Source organism: Kwoniella dendrophila, chromosome 5, assembly GCF_036810415.1.
Source record: "Kwoniella dendrophila CBS 6074 chromosome 5, complete sequence".
NCBI classification, from domain to species: Eukaryota; Fungi; Basidiomycota; class Tremellomycetes; order Tremellales; family Cryptococcaceae; genus Kwoniella; species Kwoniella dendrophila.
The window spans coordinates 1,424,137-1,439,704 of NC_089480.1; the positions used below are offsets into that span (position 1 = coordinate 1,424,137).

At 40.1% G+C, this 15,568-nt stretch overlaps 5 protein-coding genes across 5 annotated transcripts; 2 read left to right on the forward strand and 3 right to left on the reverse strand.

Moving 5' to 3' along the window:
* Window positions 1–79: 79 nt before the first annotated feature.
* L201_004375 (uncharacterized protein) lies at window positions 80–1,598 on the reverse strand (the record flags this gene model as incomplete). Its single annotated transcript, XM_066220117.1, has 4 exons — window positions 80–613; window positions 710–986; window positions 1,324–1,474; window positions 1,538–1,598. The coding sequence occupies 4 exons, from the start codon at window positions 1,596–1,598 to the stop codon at window positions 80–82; spliced, it is 1,023 nt and encodes a 340-aa protein (XP_066076214.1).
* Window positions 1,599–1,933: 335 nt separating this feature from the next.
* On the reverse strand, window positions 1,934–3,137 carry L201_004376 (uncharacterized protein; the record flags this gene model as incomplete). Its single annotated transcript, XM_066220118.1, has 3 exons — window positions 1,934–2,152; window positions 2,296–2,884; window positions 3,004–3,137. 3 exons carry the CDS (start codon window positions 3,135–3,137, stop codon window positions 1,934–1,936), a joined length of 942 nt encoding a protein of 313 aa, XP_066076215.1.
* Window positions 3,138–3,839: 702 nt separating this feature from the next.
* Window positions 3,840–6,251, forward strand: L201_004377 (uncharacterized protein; the record flags this gene model as incomplete). The annotated part of the gene is made up of 7 exons (XM_066220119.1): window positions 3,840–3,899; window positions 3,961–3,968; window positions 4,028–4,485; window positions 4,566–4,884; window positions 4,948–5,116; window positions 5,212–5,737; window positions 5,821–6,251. The coding sequence occupies 7 exons, from the start codon at window positions 3,840–3,842 to the stop codon at window positions 6,249–6,251; spliced, it is 1,971 nt and encodes a 656-aa protein (XP_066076216.1).
* Window positions 6,252–6,456: 205 nt separating this feature from the next.
* On the reverse strand, window positions 6,457–12,057 carry L201_004378 (uncharacterized protein; the record flags this gene model as incomplete). Its single annotated transcript, XM_066220120.1, has 15 exons — window positions 6,457–6,749; window positions 6,828–7,146; window positions 7,211–7,396; window positions 7,458–7,764; window positions 7,832–7,943; window positions 8,008–8,706; window positions 8,761–8,888; window positions 9,022–9,073; window positions 9,129–9,243; window positions 9,300–9,315; window positions 9,373–9,673; window positions 9,739–9,972; window positions 10,015–10,110; window positions 10,155–10,435; window positions 10,535–12,057. The coding sequence occupies 15 exons, from the start codon at window positions 12,055–12,057 to the stop codon at window positions 6,457–6,459; spliced, it is 4,662 nt and encodes a 1,553-aa protein (XP_066076217.1).
* Window positions 12,058–12,682: 625 nt separating this feature from the next.
* Window positions 12,683–15,365, forward strand: L201_004379 (uncharacterized protein; the record flags this gene model as incomplete). Its single annotated transcript, XM_066220121.1, has 5 exons — window positions 12,683–12,754; window positions 12,815–12,858; window positions 12,924–12,984; window positions 13,041–15,104; window positions 15,189–15,365. 5 exons carry the CDS (start codon window positions 12,683–12,685, stop codon window positions 15,363–15,365), a joined length of 2,418 nt encoding a protein of 805 aa, XP_066076218.1.
* Between the last annotated feature and the right edge of the window lie 203 nt (window positions 15,366–15,568).

Genomic DNA, 15,568 nt, shown 5'->3' on the forward strand with positions numbered 1-15,568 from the left:
AGGTTATTGTTCAATATATAACCAAAAGGGTCCAGATCCGACTGATGTGCAACTTGAAGTAGAACATGTCATCATGTGATCACGTAGCTTTTCCCATCGCTCGTTTCTTTTTCCATTCCTCCATTTTTAATCTCCTTAATCTCTTCTTCTCCTCATCTTGGTCTTTTGTGGCCATTTTCGGGCTGTGTTCTATAGGTTGCGTATCTTCTGTTATAGGAAGTGACGTTGGCGATTCGGGAGGAATAACATCGTCAGGAGGCGGAGGTGGGGGAGGTGAAAGGGTAAAACCATCTTCAGGAGGCGGAGGTGGTGGTGAAGGGGGTATATCATTTTCACTACTATCACTTCCAGTATCACTATCATAACCACCTAAACCACCTAATCCTAATCCTAATTGTTTGGACTTTTCTTCTTTTCTCAATTCACCTTGTTTTTCCTTTCTTAAATCACTTTTTATCCTATCCCAAGTAGATTTATATCTTCCTTTCAGAAATTGGAATCTATCATCTTTCGAATGATTAGTCAATATACGTAATTCTAAAACTGATGGATTAGGTGATGAAATTATTGCTTTGGCTGTATGTTTCATCAATACTAATATTGGTTCTGGAGGCTGGAATAGAATTGATCATCAGCTGAAATGTGAGATGATACAAACAAGCAAAATTCCTCTTTAGATTTGTATGATACGATACAGGTAGATACTTACAACTTCATTCTCGGTCCACTTGGAATCACTTCTCTTATCCAACTCTTCATCCTCTCTTTCTCTCTCCTTCAATCTTTCTTGACGTAAAGCTTCAATCCATTTCTTCTTCTTTTCCTGCTCATAAGTCGCTATTTCCTCTGGATCAGATAGATAAAAGGTTTCTTCTATATCAGATGGTAAAGAGTCCCAAGAAGAAGATGAGCCTGCTGGAGAGCCAAGAGTATGCTGTTTATTAGAATACGATGGGATTGAGGGTAAGAGATGGAGTATGTCATGTCTATAGTGTAAGGGTCGTCAGTTGGACCTTCTAAGGTTTATGAAATATATGAGGATAAGGTACATGATATGCATCATTCCCTCCACTGCTATTTTACCAAATTCTAGTCCACCTTGTCTGATTACAGCAGGAAACAAATTCTTAGTTATCCTCCCACTTGGCCATTACTATTTCATCATTAGATCATTACTTTGTTTAGACCAAACACAGGTTCCAGACTGTCCATTTCTTTCGAGACTGTTTGAGTTCATATACACGTCTCATTTTGGAATGCTCGAGTCTCCCTTGATTTGTACTCTACTATAGACTTAAGTCAGGTTCAGGATACGAGACCTACCTATCAGCCCAAATTTCTCCACTATCCTCATTATCGACCTCTCCCGCATATCTGATTAAGCCCAGTCCCCTCCTGCCATCTCTCTGAATAACTTCTCGAGCTAGATCATCTTGGTCGTTCACCAGTTGCGCTTCATAAGCTTGTACATAAGCTATAGAAGGTATTTGAGTTGTCGTTGAGGTAGAAGGATTGGAAGGACCGTTTCTTGACGAACTCGAACTTGGTTGTGACCTCTGAGATGGTGGATGCGCTCTCTTCTGAGGACGAGGATACATGCTAGGGGATATAAGGTGCTAGGGAATATAAGGTCTTTGTGCCGATGTGAATGATAAGTAGTTCAAAGGCTGATGGAGGATTAGGTTTTCGCTTTGTTTCGAGAATAGTTTGAAAGTATGCTATTTCCGACGGAACTTGGCAATCCCCTCTAGCAACCGCAGTATGGGCAACAATAAAATACATACATATATATATATATGTTGTTATGAGGGAGAGAGAGTACATGTGTACATATCTGATTGGGAAGGAGACACAAATCTGTGGTCTAGGGTTCTTTTATTATATATCATATATTTCTGTATTCTATTCCTAATTCCTGATTTGGATAATGAGGTTATTCTTCTTCATCACCTGGTCCGCCTTCTCTCTCATCTTCTTTATCATGATTTCTAAACAACCAATATTTTTGAACTATAAATATAGTATCGAAGAATACAGATAAAAATGATAAGCCCAGTTTAGCAGGATTTGCAATTATACCACCTGCATCACCTTCTATGAAAATTGATGATATAACTAATTGACCGAATGAAAAGAATGATCCGATTAAATCCTGAATTGATCATACGGATGATTAGCTCTTATCGACTTCAAATAAAGATTCACTGCTAATTATTTGTGGTTTATACACCCGTGAGTGATCCCCTGCAGTCGGAATGACCCAATCAAAGTCCGAAAAGAGAATCGAGCACTTACACAAATTATTCCACCTATTGCGAAACCCTTGGAACTTCTCAATTTCCAGTTTAAGATGATTTGAGGAATATACTTTATAATCGAGATAATCAATTTGATTGATGAGACTAAATACAACCAATCTAGGAACTGTAATTTCCCCAACCAAACTAAAATAGCTGATGTAACAGCAGATAAGAATAAGGCCATCAGAGCAATTTGACCAAATCTAGAAGGTTTATTTTGTTGATTCGAAATGATCGTATTCAACTTTGAGTTTTCATTGTCATTATTCCCATTTGTATCATCATTGTACGATTGATGATTCTGTTGAATCAAAGGTTCATGTTCATACTCTGTTGATCTAGAATATCTACCAGTAGATTTACGTGAATACCACCAAACTTGACCCAAGGTTATAAAACTAATTATAACAGCATGCAATGAAAATGCTAAATCCGATTTTGAGATTTGTGGTAAATGTCCTTGATGTCTATCTTTATATTGTTCTCTTGCAATTGGTGAGAAATATGCTCCCCATGACCATATCGATAAAGCTAAAAATCCAAGTGGGTTTAAATAGATAAAATCGGGTGATAAGCCTTTTGTACTAGTATTCAAGGGACATGTATCAGCATTTGACCTATAAACGAACGAAGTGAACTGTTTGATCACAGAGCATGAGGATGTATGTTCTATCATTCAAAGTACGATCTCTGGTCAAATCACCTCTTCCGCTTATAGTTCAGAATTAGTTGAGGATAGAAAGAGTACGACCAAGCTAAAAAGTATACCACACCGCAAAAGGAGACCACAGCGTTCCAAAGCGGATGTTCTTTGTGGCTGGAGATGAGTGTTTCCATGTTGAACAGTTTTCGACGAAATCTTACGATGATCTGTAGACTTGTATACACTCAAGAAATATATAAAGCGATGTACGAAAGAACGACTCACAAACGATAAGATTATCTGAAGTGAGTTTCAAACATTAACAGGTAATCTTAAAATGGCTCATGATAGCTGATCAATTAATAATCATGCGTTCAAAGGTTCAGGCACACTCTTTTAATGGCGCAATCTATCGTAATGTTGAGGCATATACAATCAGTAAAACGTGGATGCCGCGCGGTTTAAGCTATTTTGGATGATCGACTTCAGGGTTAAATAGACATTTGCGGCAAAAATAGATTTATAGATAGAGACAGAAATGCTAAGCTTCGTTAAAACGCTACTATGCTCAAATGGAAATGAATTCGTTGTCGTAGCTAAGCAGTATACCAGCAGAGGACTTTTATGCCTTGATCATTCTTTCCTTAGAAACCTTTGATTCGTTCTCCTAATCCTTCTCTCATTCCGAAAACATAAGTACAATAAGTGAAAATCAACATAAAGGTGTACTTTCGAAAAGTATAATCCATTCATCAAATAGCTGGTCTATTTCAATCAAATCGACAATTCAAGACAAGGAGGAATTGGAAGCAGAGCAGATTTGCCTCACCGGAAGATATTGCGACCCTTCGTTCTTGCTGCTGTTTGGAATAAGAAACGTGACGCTATCAATCAATATGAACGCACATTTCAATTCACCTGATAGACGATTCATACCAATACCAACGCAATACCAAGTAAGCTGTTTTGCCTTGTGATCCACTCAAGTGGATGAATAGCTAACATATTGTCTTATAGATCTATGAGTAGGTCTTGATCTCTCGGTTGTTTCCGAACATTGCTTATTGTGCTACTCATATTCTAGCTCTTATACGATTGACCCAAAATGGCAAACGAAATTTACTATAATATGGACATCAGTTTTAGCATTCTCATTTCTAGTCTCAATACCATATATTATACGTTCATGGCGAAATGGTAGATTATATTCTGGTTTAGCAATACAGGAAACTTTAGACCCATATTCCATTAAAGAACCATCAATAACCAGAGACAAGTTACCCAGGCAAGATCCTCGACTAACACAATCATCTTTCTCATCGAGGTTGATATTAGGTATTAGAGCAATGATTCAAAGTGTCAGTCTTTGGACCCTGCCTATGCCTAACTTGACTTGGTGGAAAGGTCAAGTAGGAGATTGCTGTCGAAGAGCATATTTCACACTTTCTGTATCGCAAATAGTCTTGGTCTTAGGTTACATGGCAGCCGTAATAGCTTGTTTCGTAGTCGGCGCTGAATTGACGCAAAATTCCAATAGACCTGGTAAGTTATGTGATTCCTGCATAACGATTCTCTTCTTTCTTGGTCAAAATTGTGTCGCTCATTCTTACTTGTATATTCAGGCTTCATCGCACTAGCACAACTGCCAGTCATCATTCTCTTATCCCTAAAATCGCCGCTTCCTCTACCAGTATTTCTTCCTTCTTTATCGTATGAACACTACAATTTCTTACATAGATGGACCGGTAGAACCTTGTTCATCACGGCTACAGTACATGGAGGGATGTGGATTAATCAATTTATCAAGAACAATGAGATGGACCAAATCAATGCTGAAAAAAGCAGAAGAGGTATTTTGGCTTATGCTTTAATGGGTATGGTCGTGATAGCATCCTTGAAACCTGTAAGGAGAAAATGTTACCAATTATTCTGGATAGCACAGTCAGTATAATCTCAAATTAAATTTATCATTCGTTTCACCAAGCTAACGTTTGTTGTTTGAAGTGTTATGTTCTTTGTCGGATTTTTCGCTGCCATTTCTTATCACACACCTTATAGTCGACCTTGGATTTACCCTTGTGTAGCTCTATACGCTTATGATCTGTTCGTGAGAATGTTGAGGTATAGAATAAAAGATGCTACGTTGGTACCGGTTGACGATACTTTGACAATGGTGAGCGACTGTCCAACTGATTTTACGGTAGCCATTCATGTAATTTTTGCTCTATGCGATCCTCATGGCTGACTCGTTGATGGACGCGTTCACAGATACATATACCAGATTGTGACGCAGGGTGGTTACCTACACAACATGTCATGGTCAGAGTCTTGAAGGGATCAGGAGTATTTGAATCACATCCATTTACAATAACCAATGCACCTTCTACTTCATTCTCAGCTTCACCCAGGGGCATTATTCTGTATGCAAAAGTAGCTGGAGATTGGACTAAAAAGATACATAATTTAGCTAGAGATATCAAAACTATTGAAGTTGGGGATGATGATGAAACGATCGAAGAGAGACAGAAATTCTTGGAAAGAGAAGAGAAACCTGATGATAGTATTGATGGGCTACAGCATCCGGGACGTAAAGTACAAGTAATGATTGATGGACCTTATGGTGGATTGAAGATCGATTTAAGTCAATATGAGAATGTCTTATTGGTTGGTGGCGGAAGTGGTATTACTTTCATTTTAGGCGCTATCGAAGAATGTCTTAGAGTTAAAACTACCGCTCACAATGTAGTTTGTGGACCTAGTCAAGTTGATGTAGCTTGGGTTGTAAGAGATATGTGTAAGTTTATCTCTTCCATCCTCTCATTATACCATGCCGTACAATATTGATCAGGCTGATCGAAACTCTTTTATGTCCAATAGCAACTATACAAGCCCTTTCACCTACATTATTATACCTTCATAATCTAGCAGAGAAATTATCAGTTTCATTAACTTATAATCTTTACTTATCTAATCCACCAAATCCTTTACCGAATGTTCCGGCTATTTTACCTAAATCAACTATTTTATCGCCATACAGACCAGAAATTTCACAATTAGTTAGAACTGCATTATTACCTTTATCTTCAACACGAATGAATAACCTAGAATCAGCTATCATTCAAAATGAAACATCATTATCTGAAGAAAGTGGAAGTGTTAGTGGAATCTGTGGAAATGGATTAGCAGTTATAGCTTGTGGACCTGAAGGTATAGTAATGGAAACTAAAAATGCAATAGCGAATTTAAGTTTGAAAGATAGAATCACATGTGGTGGTATTGGTTTTCATGGTGAATGTTATACGTTGTAAAACAGGCAGATGCATAACAATAGAATAAATGATACAATATACGCAAAAGATAGACAAGCGGTTAAGGTATTTTTGAAACAGTAGAAAAGTCCATAAATGCATACAAGTGATTATCGATTTTGATTTCAATGCACTACATGAAATTCAAAATACTAATTATCGAGTATAAAAATAACAATTTAACCCTTTATATCCTATTTTCTGATTACAGATCAATCAAGTTCATCTCATTCTGTCCTTTTTCCTCCTTTTCAACTACTTTATTCTCCTGTTTTGTAGAAGCAAAGTTATCTTCAATAATAGGTTGATCTACCGCTTCCTGTTCTTGTTGTACTTGCAATTTAAGGATTTCACGATGTAAAGTATCAATTAAATTTTTACCTTTTCTAACGTAACATAATAAAGCAGGATTTGCATCATCTCCTGTACGATCTTGTAAGACTTCTGTTGATGGAACTTGAGTAACGGTTTCGTCATTATATTTGAAGAATGTATCGCCTATTAGAGTGATATTAGTCAATTCTAAAGTTTTATGAGATTGCTTGGGAAGGTGAAAGAAGATTGAGGATAACTCACCATTATCAGGTAACCAACTTTGATAAGTCCAATAATGACCTGATCCTGAACTTTTACCTCTATGCATAAATACACTAACTAATTCATATTCCCAATCATCATTTGAATCATGCCAAATTTCATTCATACGTTGTTTCAGATTTGGTAAACTTTCTTGTAAAGCGGTGATTTCACTTTCCACTGATGCTGATTTTGATTCTAATGCATCAAAGAAATCATGTGTGAGGTCTTGAGATAATTCAGGTAATTCGATATCAGATTGGGTCAATTGCTTTAAGGACGACGATACATGTTTGAATGTTTCAGGTATAGACAATGGCTAACATCGAATTTGGTTAGCCACCAAAAGATAACGAAGATCCTGATAGCTTTACAGCACTCACCTTGTGATTACGTAGTTGATGTAATCTAGCCCTTATCCTTGTCATTTCTCTAGTCAACTCAATAGCTTCTTCTCGCTTTAGCGGGTCCGCACCAATCAAGAACCGACCCATCGATAGATTTCGATCGAACGGTATATGAGTATTGGTCTTTCTCTCTCGACCAGTAGCAGGATCATATTGAGATCTCTAATTAACGATATACAATGATCAGCTCACATCTTCTCCAGTTCACAAATTTTACACTTACTCTCATCTGGATATACAGCATATCAGGAAATTCATCCATTAAATCCATCATGTAACCTTTTTTACCTTCATATTCTATATCTGCACCTTTCAAATACAATTCGGCTAAACAATCGGATAAATCTTTACCTTCTTCCTCTACACCTATTATAGGGTGCACGAAGACTGATTCGACGGGAGTTTGGGCATCATACATTATTGATTCTCTTCTTCTTGCTAGAGGTGATGTTGAAGATGATGCTATAGGTGATCTTGGCTGTGCTGGGGTCTCATATATTATTTGTTGTTTGTATTTACATGAGAACAAGCTAAAGAGAGCAACTGTTAAGCTAGCTTCCCTTGCAATTCTCAAACGAGCACAGTAGATCAGCTTACCTTTGAATTAAATTCGACCCTTTCTCTCCGTCTTTCCCAGAAGGCAAATCTAACGCTAATTCAAGTTGCGATAAAACGTTGATAAGGACCTCAGCTGAGTCCTGTTGGAGTCCTGTAGAGTTGAAAAACTGTTAGTTGTGATGCTAACGTCGAGCAGTGTGGATCAGTCAACTAACCAAATCGTAAACCTGAATTTAGAGTATCCTTTTTGGCTAATTGAGGTCTAGGCGGCAAAGGAGGCGGAGCATTCGGGGGGTCATATTTGATTTCTGGTTCACTTGCTTTCTGTAGATCCTCGTTTCCGATGAATTCGTCTTTTGACTCGGGAACAGGTGATTTCAAATCTAGATGTCCTAAATCCATAGTTGCTGAAGGAGAAGGCGCTTGACTAGGTTGCTGTTGCAGTTCTGCGTCAGGTCTTGGAACTGATTCGAAATCATCTATTTCCATAGGTGAAGTAACAGGTTCCTGTTTCTGAGATTCATCCGATTTATACCGTATATGTTCTGCTGAGGATCTAGGTGAATCATCCCTATCTTCACTTGCTCTTTTACCTAACACCGAGTCTTCTCTATCACCTCTTAGTGTCGACGTGGATGATTCATGTACCACAGGATGATCCACAGCCTTCAATTCTGGCGATGAAACAGGTGTGTTAACTTGAGTCGAAGATGGAGATGGCACATCGGGGATATCTGGAATATCATCTAAAGTAAATCTCGATGTCGAAGCTTGAGGTACAGCGACTTGAGGTTCTACTATAGCATCTACTTCCGGACGGGTTATAGCAAGATAAGCTAATTCTTCGTCCGGACGCACAGAGGGTATCTCCGATTTGTACAATTGCAAGAAGAGCAATCGGAGTTGCCGTACGACTAACGTATTGTATTAGCACGTCATCTGACCCTATGGAAAATCAAGAAACTTACATCGTTTCGATCGCTCCACGTCTGGCTTCTGTGTCGTTATTGGACGTGACTGATCTTGTTCAAACGAGATCACAGCATCTCTGAGGGGTTTGATGGAGTACAAATACTGTAAAATGGAATTGAGATAGCTATGTAAGAACCGATCAGCTTAGCCGTTTCTTTGAAAGCACATCTGAAGCCGACTTACCATGTATTTCTGTAAATCGCATATCAAATGATTTGTCAGCTCAAGATGATATGGATACCAGCGCATACACTTACCCAATGTTATGCAATCCCACTGGTATATCTTTTCGTGGAGGAGCTTCTGGTTCTGCAATTAGGAAGTGAGCTTCACATGATCGCTGCAGGTTCATATGTAAGCTTACCTCTTGATCCTGTCTGTAGGAAAGACTTTATTCCAGGTCTTTCTTGTCCAGGAGCTTCAGCAATGATGGTAAGACAGTTTCGATAATGATCTGCTTTTCCGGGATACTCGTTAACCTAATTGTGAAATTAGCCCAAAGTCCTCTTTTTCTGGTCAATCCTGTTCGACATACAGCCATTTCATATTGCCTATCGAATTCATATTAGCTTAATTACTGATAAAAGTGGTCAGTGGGATTTGCTCACATCAACAAACCATCATCTATAGCATCTTCTGGACAATTCAAAGCCGAATAAGCTTCTTGTACAGACATCAAAGTTTGACCACTTTCTCCTAGTTGTTTCATTACATCCGATCCTCTTTCTCTACCTATAAGAAGTAAAGCATTTGATAGATTTTGTCTTTCCGAAGCTGAAGAAGATGACTGAACAGCCTTCTTGTGAAGATCGAAAATGTGAGAATCAGGTGCCTCTGAAGGTAAAACACAAAGTGTTTCGGCGTAATCAGATGTATAACCTATCAAGTTATATGCCTTCTCAAGATCATCTGTAAAGTACTGAATGTCAGCTTTTACTCTCGCGGCATGGAGAAGCTTATTCAAGCTGACTAACCTGAACTGTATTTGTCCAGAGATCTTTCGGTGGCTACTCTCATTTGAAGACTTTCTCTACCAGCGATAGGTGCTTCAGCAACCTTTTCAAGAGCAGCTAGATATTCCGGTGTTCTTTTCGAATCGCAAGATATCTGTAATCCATAAGCAATTTCAATGGTTTGAGCTCTATCCAGTTTAGTAACTCCGAGCGTGAACAATGCATTTCTAACGAGATCACCATATGGCATGTTACCTAATTGACGGTCAGCTCAGCTTTTCGTGAGGAAAACCTCACCTTTAGGATACCTATCGAAGTCTATTGTCCGCTTCAAGCTATCTTCAAATGTTACAGCTTGTATGTAAGGTACGGAATTTGGGGGTGGAGATATATCTAGACGCAAATTAGCTATATAACACATTATGATGTGCACTCACTATTGCGCTGTTGATAAGCTAATAGGTATAACGTGATTTCTACCCAAGCTCTAATCATATACTGATCCATCTGTCGTTGTTTTGATTGATCCTCCTCAGAAGGTTCATCATTAACCTTGAATGGTCCCACTCTTAATCCATCTTCCTCTTGTTGACATGCAAACCCAATTTGGTATAGTAGACGTGAAGATGTCACACTGGCGCCAATTTGTCTTTGGAATTTTGGATTGTCAAGTTTGACCCAACCTCTTTGACCTTTGAATACAGGATTCAAAAGTAGTCTATATAGGACAAAATGCGTTACATCAGCTTATTATACTATACCGGCAACAATCGTAATGGAGGGTTTAGTATAAATCTCATTATGAGCGAAAACTTACGTAGTGATCAGACTCCAAGCATCACTAACACCTTGGGAACCTGTTGTACCCATAGTGGGATTACTCATCTTTTCACTTGTAAAAGTGTTGACTAGTCCAATTGGAAGTTGACCAGGTACTAGACCTTGATCGACTTTGACCCATAAATCTGAAGAACAACTTATGAATAGTCTTGTGGGTGATTTGGGTACTTTATCAAAAGATGATAAATTTGGACCTTCTTCATCAATCATACCAAATGTGATATGTGGGAAAACATTCATTTTATCATCAACTTCTACTCTTTCAATTCTTTTCTCTTCTAATGGATCAATCAAAGTAAAGAAACCATGGAAATGATCATGTGTTTCCTCAGCCATTAATCTAGATGTTTTGACTTCGTTATATTTTTGCCATTCTATTAATCTATCATTATATACTTTATCATATTCTTCTTTACTTTCATGAATTCCATTTTTATGTATTGTTTCTTCCCATTCTTCCATACTCAATATATCGGATGGTTCACCATTTCCTGCAATTATTTTTAACCAACCCCAACATGTCGTACAAAAATACCATTCTAAATGAGATTCTTTTTTACCAGGTAATGAATCCCATACATCATCTAAAGAAGATATTTTTTCTGAATCAGGTAAAGATCTGAAAGAAGCTGTAGAAGGTGCAGGACTTGGTGGTGCAGGTAGACCTGATGCAGAAGCTATTGAGGTTGGTCTAGAAGTCGGAGCAGTCAATGTTTTATTCGAGCCATTCCATGCTGATTGAGTTGTACCTGCGGGTGTAGAAACTTTCTTTCCAGGTTGAGGTAATTCAGTTATATGAGGTTGAATTAGTTCATGTTCATGTATCACCATAAGTAGTCTTCTGGGTAATATACCTGGCCCGACTTGTGGTCTGGGTTGATCGTCATCACTTGGAGAATCTATATCCATAGAGTAAGGCTTGATATCCGCTTTCCAGGTATCTATGGCTGTTGATTGTTTGTGGTCTCCTAAAGTCGATTGGCTAGCTCTGAGAAGTGAAGAAGGCGAATCTGGTGGAGGACCAAGATCATCATCCGAGCCAACATGTTCGGCAACTATACCTGGGGCATATCCTGGTGGATGCTCTTCCGGCGGTTCAATTACTGCTTCAGGAGGTCGATATGGAGCGTGAGGAGCATCGTGTTGAAGTAGTAGAGAAGGAGGAGAGTTAGAAAGAGGTTGAGAGGTTGATAAAAAAGCTTCATCATCCATTTTGTTAGCGTGTTCAGAGAGGATAGGTACAGTATGGAATTTTGTTCTTGATGAACCGGGTTGTTCTCGTGCATGAGTTTGGGGTGATTTATGTTGTTCAGGTGATCGAGGCCCCATAGGTTTCGTGTGAGGTTTATGTATCGAAGAGGAAGGCGAACCTGGAATAGTCATAGAATGTTGCTTGTATGGTTGATTTTGCGGACTAGTCAAGGAATGTGAACGGATAGGGGAACGAGGTGACTTAGGACTGGTCGAACCGGTGTGATGTTGAGGCTTATCTGCAGTCATCCTGTAAAAATGCTTCATGAGTTGATTTACTAATATTAGTGGATCTTATCCACCGCTGAAATAACTTTAACTGGACTAACCTGAAACAAATAATCTCACAAAACCTTGTGTATCTAATCTCCTTCTCCAAAATTACTTATCTAATATCGTTTCTTCTTTGGTCATCAAGCAATCTCCGAGCTACAAGATACCGGCTGGAAAGGGTTTGGCACGAAGTTGAGGGAAGTTTTAAAGTGATTTTGCAGGTGTCGCTTAACAGATGAGGAGGCCAGAGCAAGGTTACGGATGCAGGTGTTTCCATTCTTCTCCTCAGCAAGCATATGTAACCATTGTCGATAAAGAGCTTTTTATAAACCTACTCTTATGAAATGGTGATGACGGTGAACGAACGATAGGTGATCGATCCCACGTGGGATTGATTCCGTTATTCCGTTGTAACAATTACTGGAGAGAGAAGCATCAAAACTTGTTCATCCATGTTCATAGTAGACCCAATCCTATACAACTTCTCTTGTCAAAACACAACCCACTTCCGTATTGATTGATCAGAGACTTCACTAGAAAAGGGGGGTATCAAAAGCACAGCAAATCCGAAGAACGAATAATACTCAGAACAAGAGAAAAAATGGCCAAACGAGGAGCCGACAATCAGAAAACCAGAGAGGGTGGAGATTCGGATGATGAACAAGTTGACGATGTAAGCATCAGATCTTGTGATCATTGGGAACTATTCGCTGATAACATGAAATTCATGTAGCCTGGATCAAGATCCGCCCCTCTTGCACCTGTAGAAGGTCGAGTGTGAGTATAAATCGGTTAATTTTCTCTAAACATTGAACAACGTTGATAACAATTATTTTCTACAGGATCCGAGGTATGCCTAAACGTAAAGGACTAGGTGGTGCTACCCCGACACCCACTCCAGCTGTGAGTGTCAAGCTGGCTTACCCAGCTATTTCAACCATAGCTGACTTTTTTTGTAGAAGGCTTCCACACCAAGCGCAACACCGTTCTCTGGATTCGCATTTGGCGGCTCGGCAGCTCCTACTCCTGCTTCTTCTTCTCCTTTCGTGTTTGGTGGCTCTTCAGCACCTGCACCAGCTGCCAAACCTGCTGCTGCACCCGCCAACCCTTTCGGAAATTTCTCATTTGCAAAACCTGCTGCATCTACAACAGCTCCAGCTCCCACTTCAGCGGCTGAAGCTCCTAAACCTGCCAACCCTTTCGGGAATTTCTCATTTGCAAAACCTGCTGCATCTACAACAGCTCCAGCTCCCACTTCAGCGACCGAAGCTCCTAAACCTGCAACTCCTGCTTTTGCATCCGGTGCTGAACCCCCTGTATCAGCCGCTCCTGCTTCAACACCGGCTGCTGCTCCCTCAAATCCATTCGCGAATTTCTCTTTTGGTAAGACTGCTACACCAGCTGCCAATGCACGCACAAGTAATCCAGCTGCTCCTTCTAAACCCTTTTCGTTCGGCTCTTCGTCTACACCTACAGCCTCTTCATCCACCCCAGCTGCTTCTTCGACACCCGCTTCTACGGCGGCTCCTTCCTTCTCAGCTGCCTCAGCCCCTCGAACCAGCCCGATACCGCCAAGCGACTCATCGTCGAATGGCCCATTGCCATCTCAGCCAAGTCCTGCGCCAGAGGGAGAGGTCCTATATTATACGTCACTGCGCGGTCTCAACTCATCCATCCTTTCATTCCTGACATCTACTCTAGAGAACGACCCATTCATAGACCTCTCAGTTGTACTTCCTGCTCTGGTGAAGCAATATGATGAACACCTTGATGGTGAAGCTAAGAAAGCTGGATGGAGACCCGAGGGCAACAAAGCGTCCACAGCTATCAATGGTGAGGCAAGTAAACCTGGCAATGGAACACCTACGCCATTCAAAATGCCTGCTGCACCTGCATCTGGTGGTTTCGCCTTACCAAAAGCACCCACTGCCAATACATCATCCACTGCCCCTTCTTTTGGCGGCTTTACTCCTACCGCTACAACTGGTGGAACTACATCCGGTTTCACTTTCGGTAATGCCAAACCAGCCCCTACACCAGCTAAAGTGGAAACGCCTAAGAAACCTTCTGCCGCAGTGACGAAGCTCGTCGCAGATGTGATCTCTGGGAAATCAGACGAGAACAAGGAGGAAGACAAACCTAAATCATTCAGTTTTGGTGCACCTTCTTCTTCAACACCTGAAAGTAGTAAGAAAGGTAATTCATTATTCTCTTTTGCTCCTTCAGGACCAATACACCCAGCTACACCTGAAAGTAAAACTTTCTCGCCTTCAGCCACGATTGAGAACGCTACTCCAGCGAAATTAGGTAAATTCGGTCCAGGTGGATCTCAACCTCAATTAGCATTTGGTGGAGCAAAATCTTCTCCGGGTCAAGCTACTCCTGGTACACCAGCTGCGAGCAAACCTTTCAGTTTTGGATTTGGTTCTGGATCAGGTTCTACTGTCCCCGCCGCTGCTTCAACATCAGGTGGTGCTACTTTCAGTTTTGGTTCATCTTCTTCCCCTGCTGTAGGTCCAGCTTCAGGATCAACCCCTTCTTTCTCTTTCGGTTCTAGCTCTACCACTGCACCCAAGCCCGCTGCTGCACCTTCTTTCTCATTCGGTGGATCATCTTCCGCGACCACTTCAACTTCTACACCTTCATTCTCGTTTGGAGCTAAACCAGCTGCTACATCTGGTACAGCAACACCGTCATCAGGATTTTCATTCTCATCATTCACACCTAAATCTACCGAGGAACCTTCTTCAAGTGGAGGTGCAGGTGACGCAGCAGAAGGTAATTCTGAATTACCACCTGAAAATGCTGAACCAAGCAAGAATCTAGCTGAAACCACTGGAGCTGGAGAAGAGAATGAAGACACCATTGTCGAACAAAGAGGGAAATTGAACAGATTAGAGGGCGGTGAATTTAAGTTGGAAGGTTTAGGTCAATTCAAGTTGAAAAGAAGTAAAGAAGCTGTAGATGGAAAGAAGAGAAGGCGATTGTTGATGCGAACAGATGGTAGTGGTAATGTCGTCTTGGTGAGTAAACCCCCTTGCAGAATAGAGCTCGTATATTGTTCAAGATATATGGCTGACTTATCTGATGGATGACGATGCAAATAGAACATGTCTGTTAATGGCTCATTTAACCCTACTATTGAAGGATCCCATGTTCGATTTTTAGGATTCGATAATGATGGTAAACCCGTTTCATACGCTCTGAGAGTCAAAAATGCAGAAGTAGCCAAAAAGATACAAGAAGAATTACAAAAGGAAGTAGATGCTATAAAGAGCGAATAAAATGGTAATATCGATTGACCGACTAAGTTAATTTGTTTGATACAAGCAAAGCTATATCTAGCGATTTAGCCGATCTCCTGGCTGAAAAGATTGGTTAGTAACCTATTCAAATCATATTTTGCGCGTTTTGTACAATATCCTGTTATAGATTAAGGGCATGTATAAACCGTTTCCTCGCTACTTGCCTTCAATGATACATATAT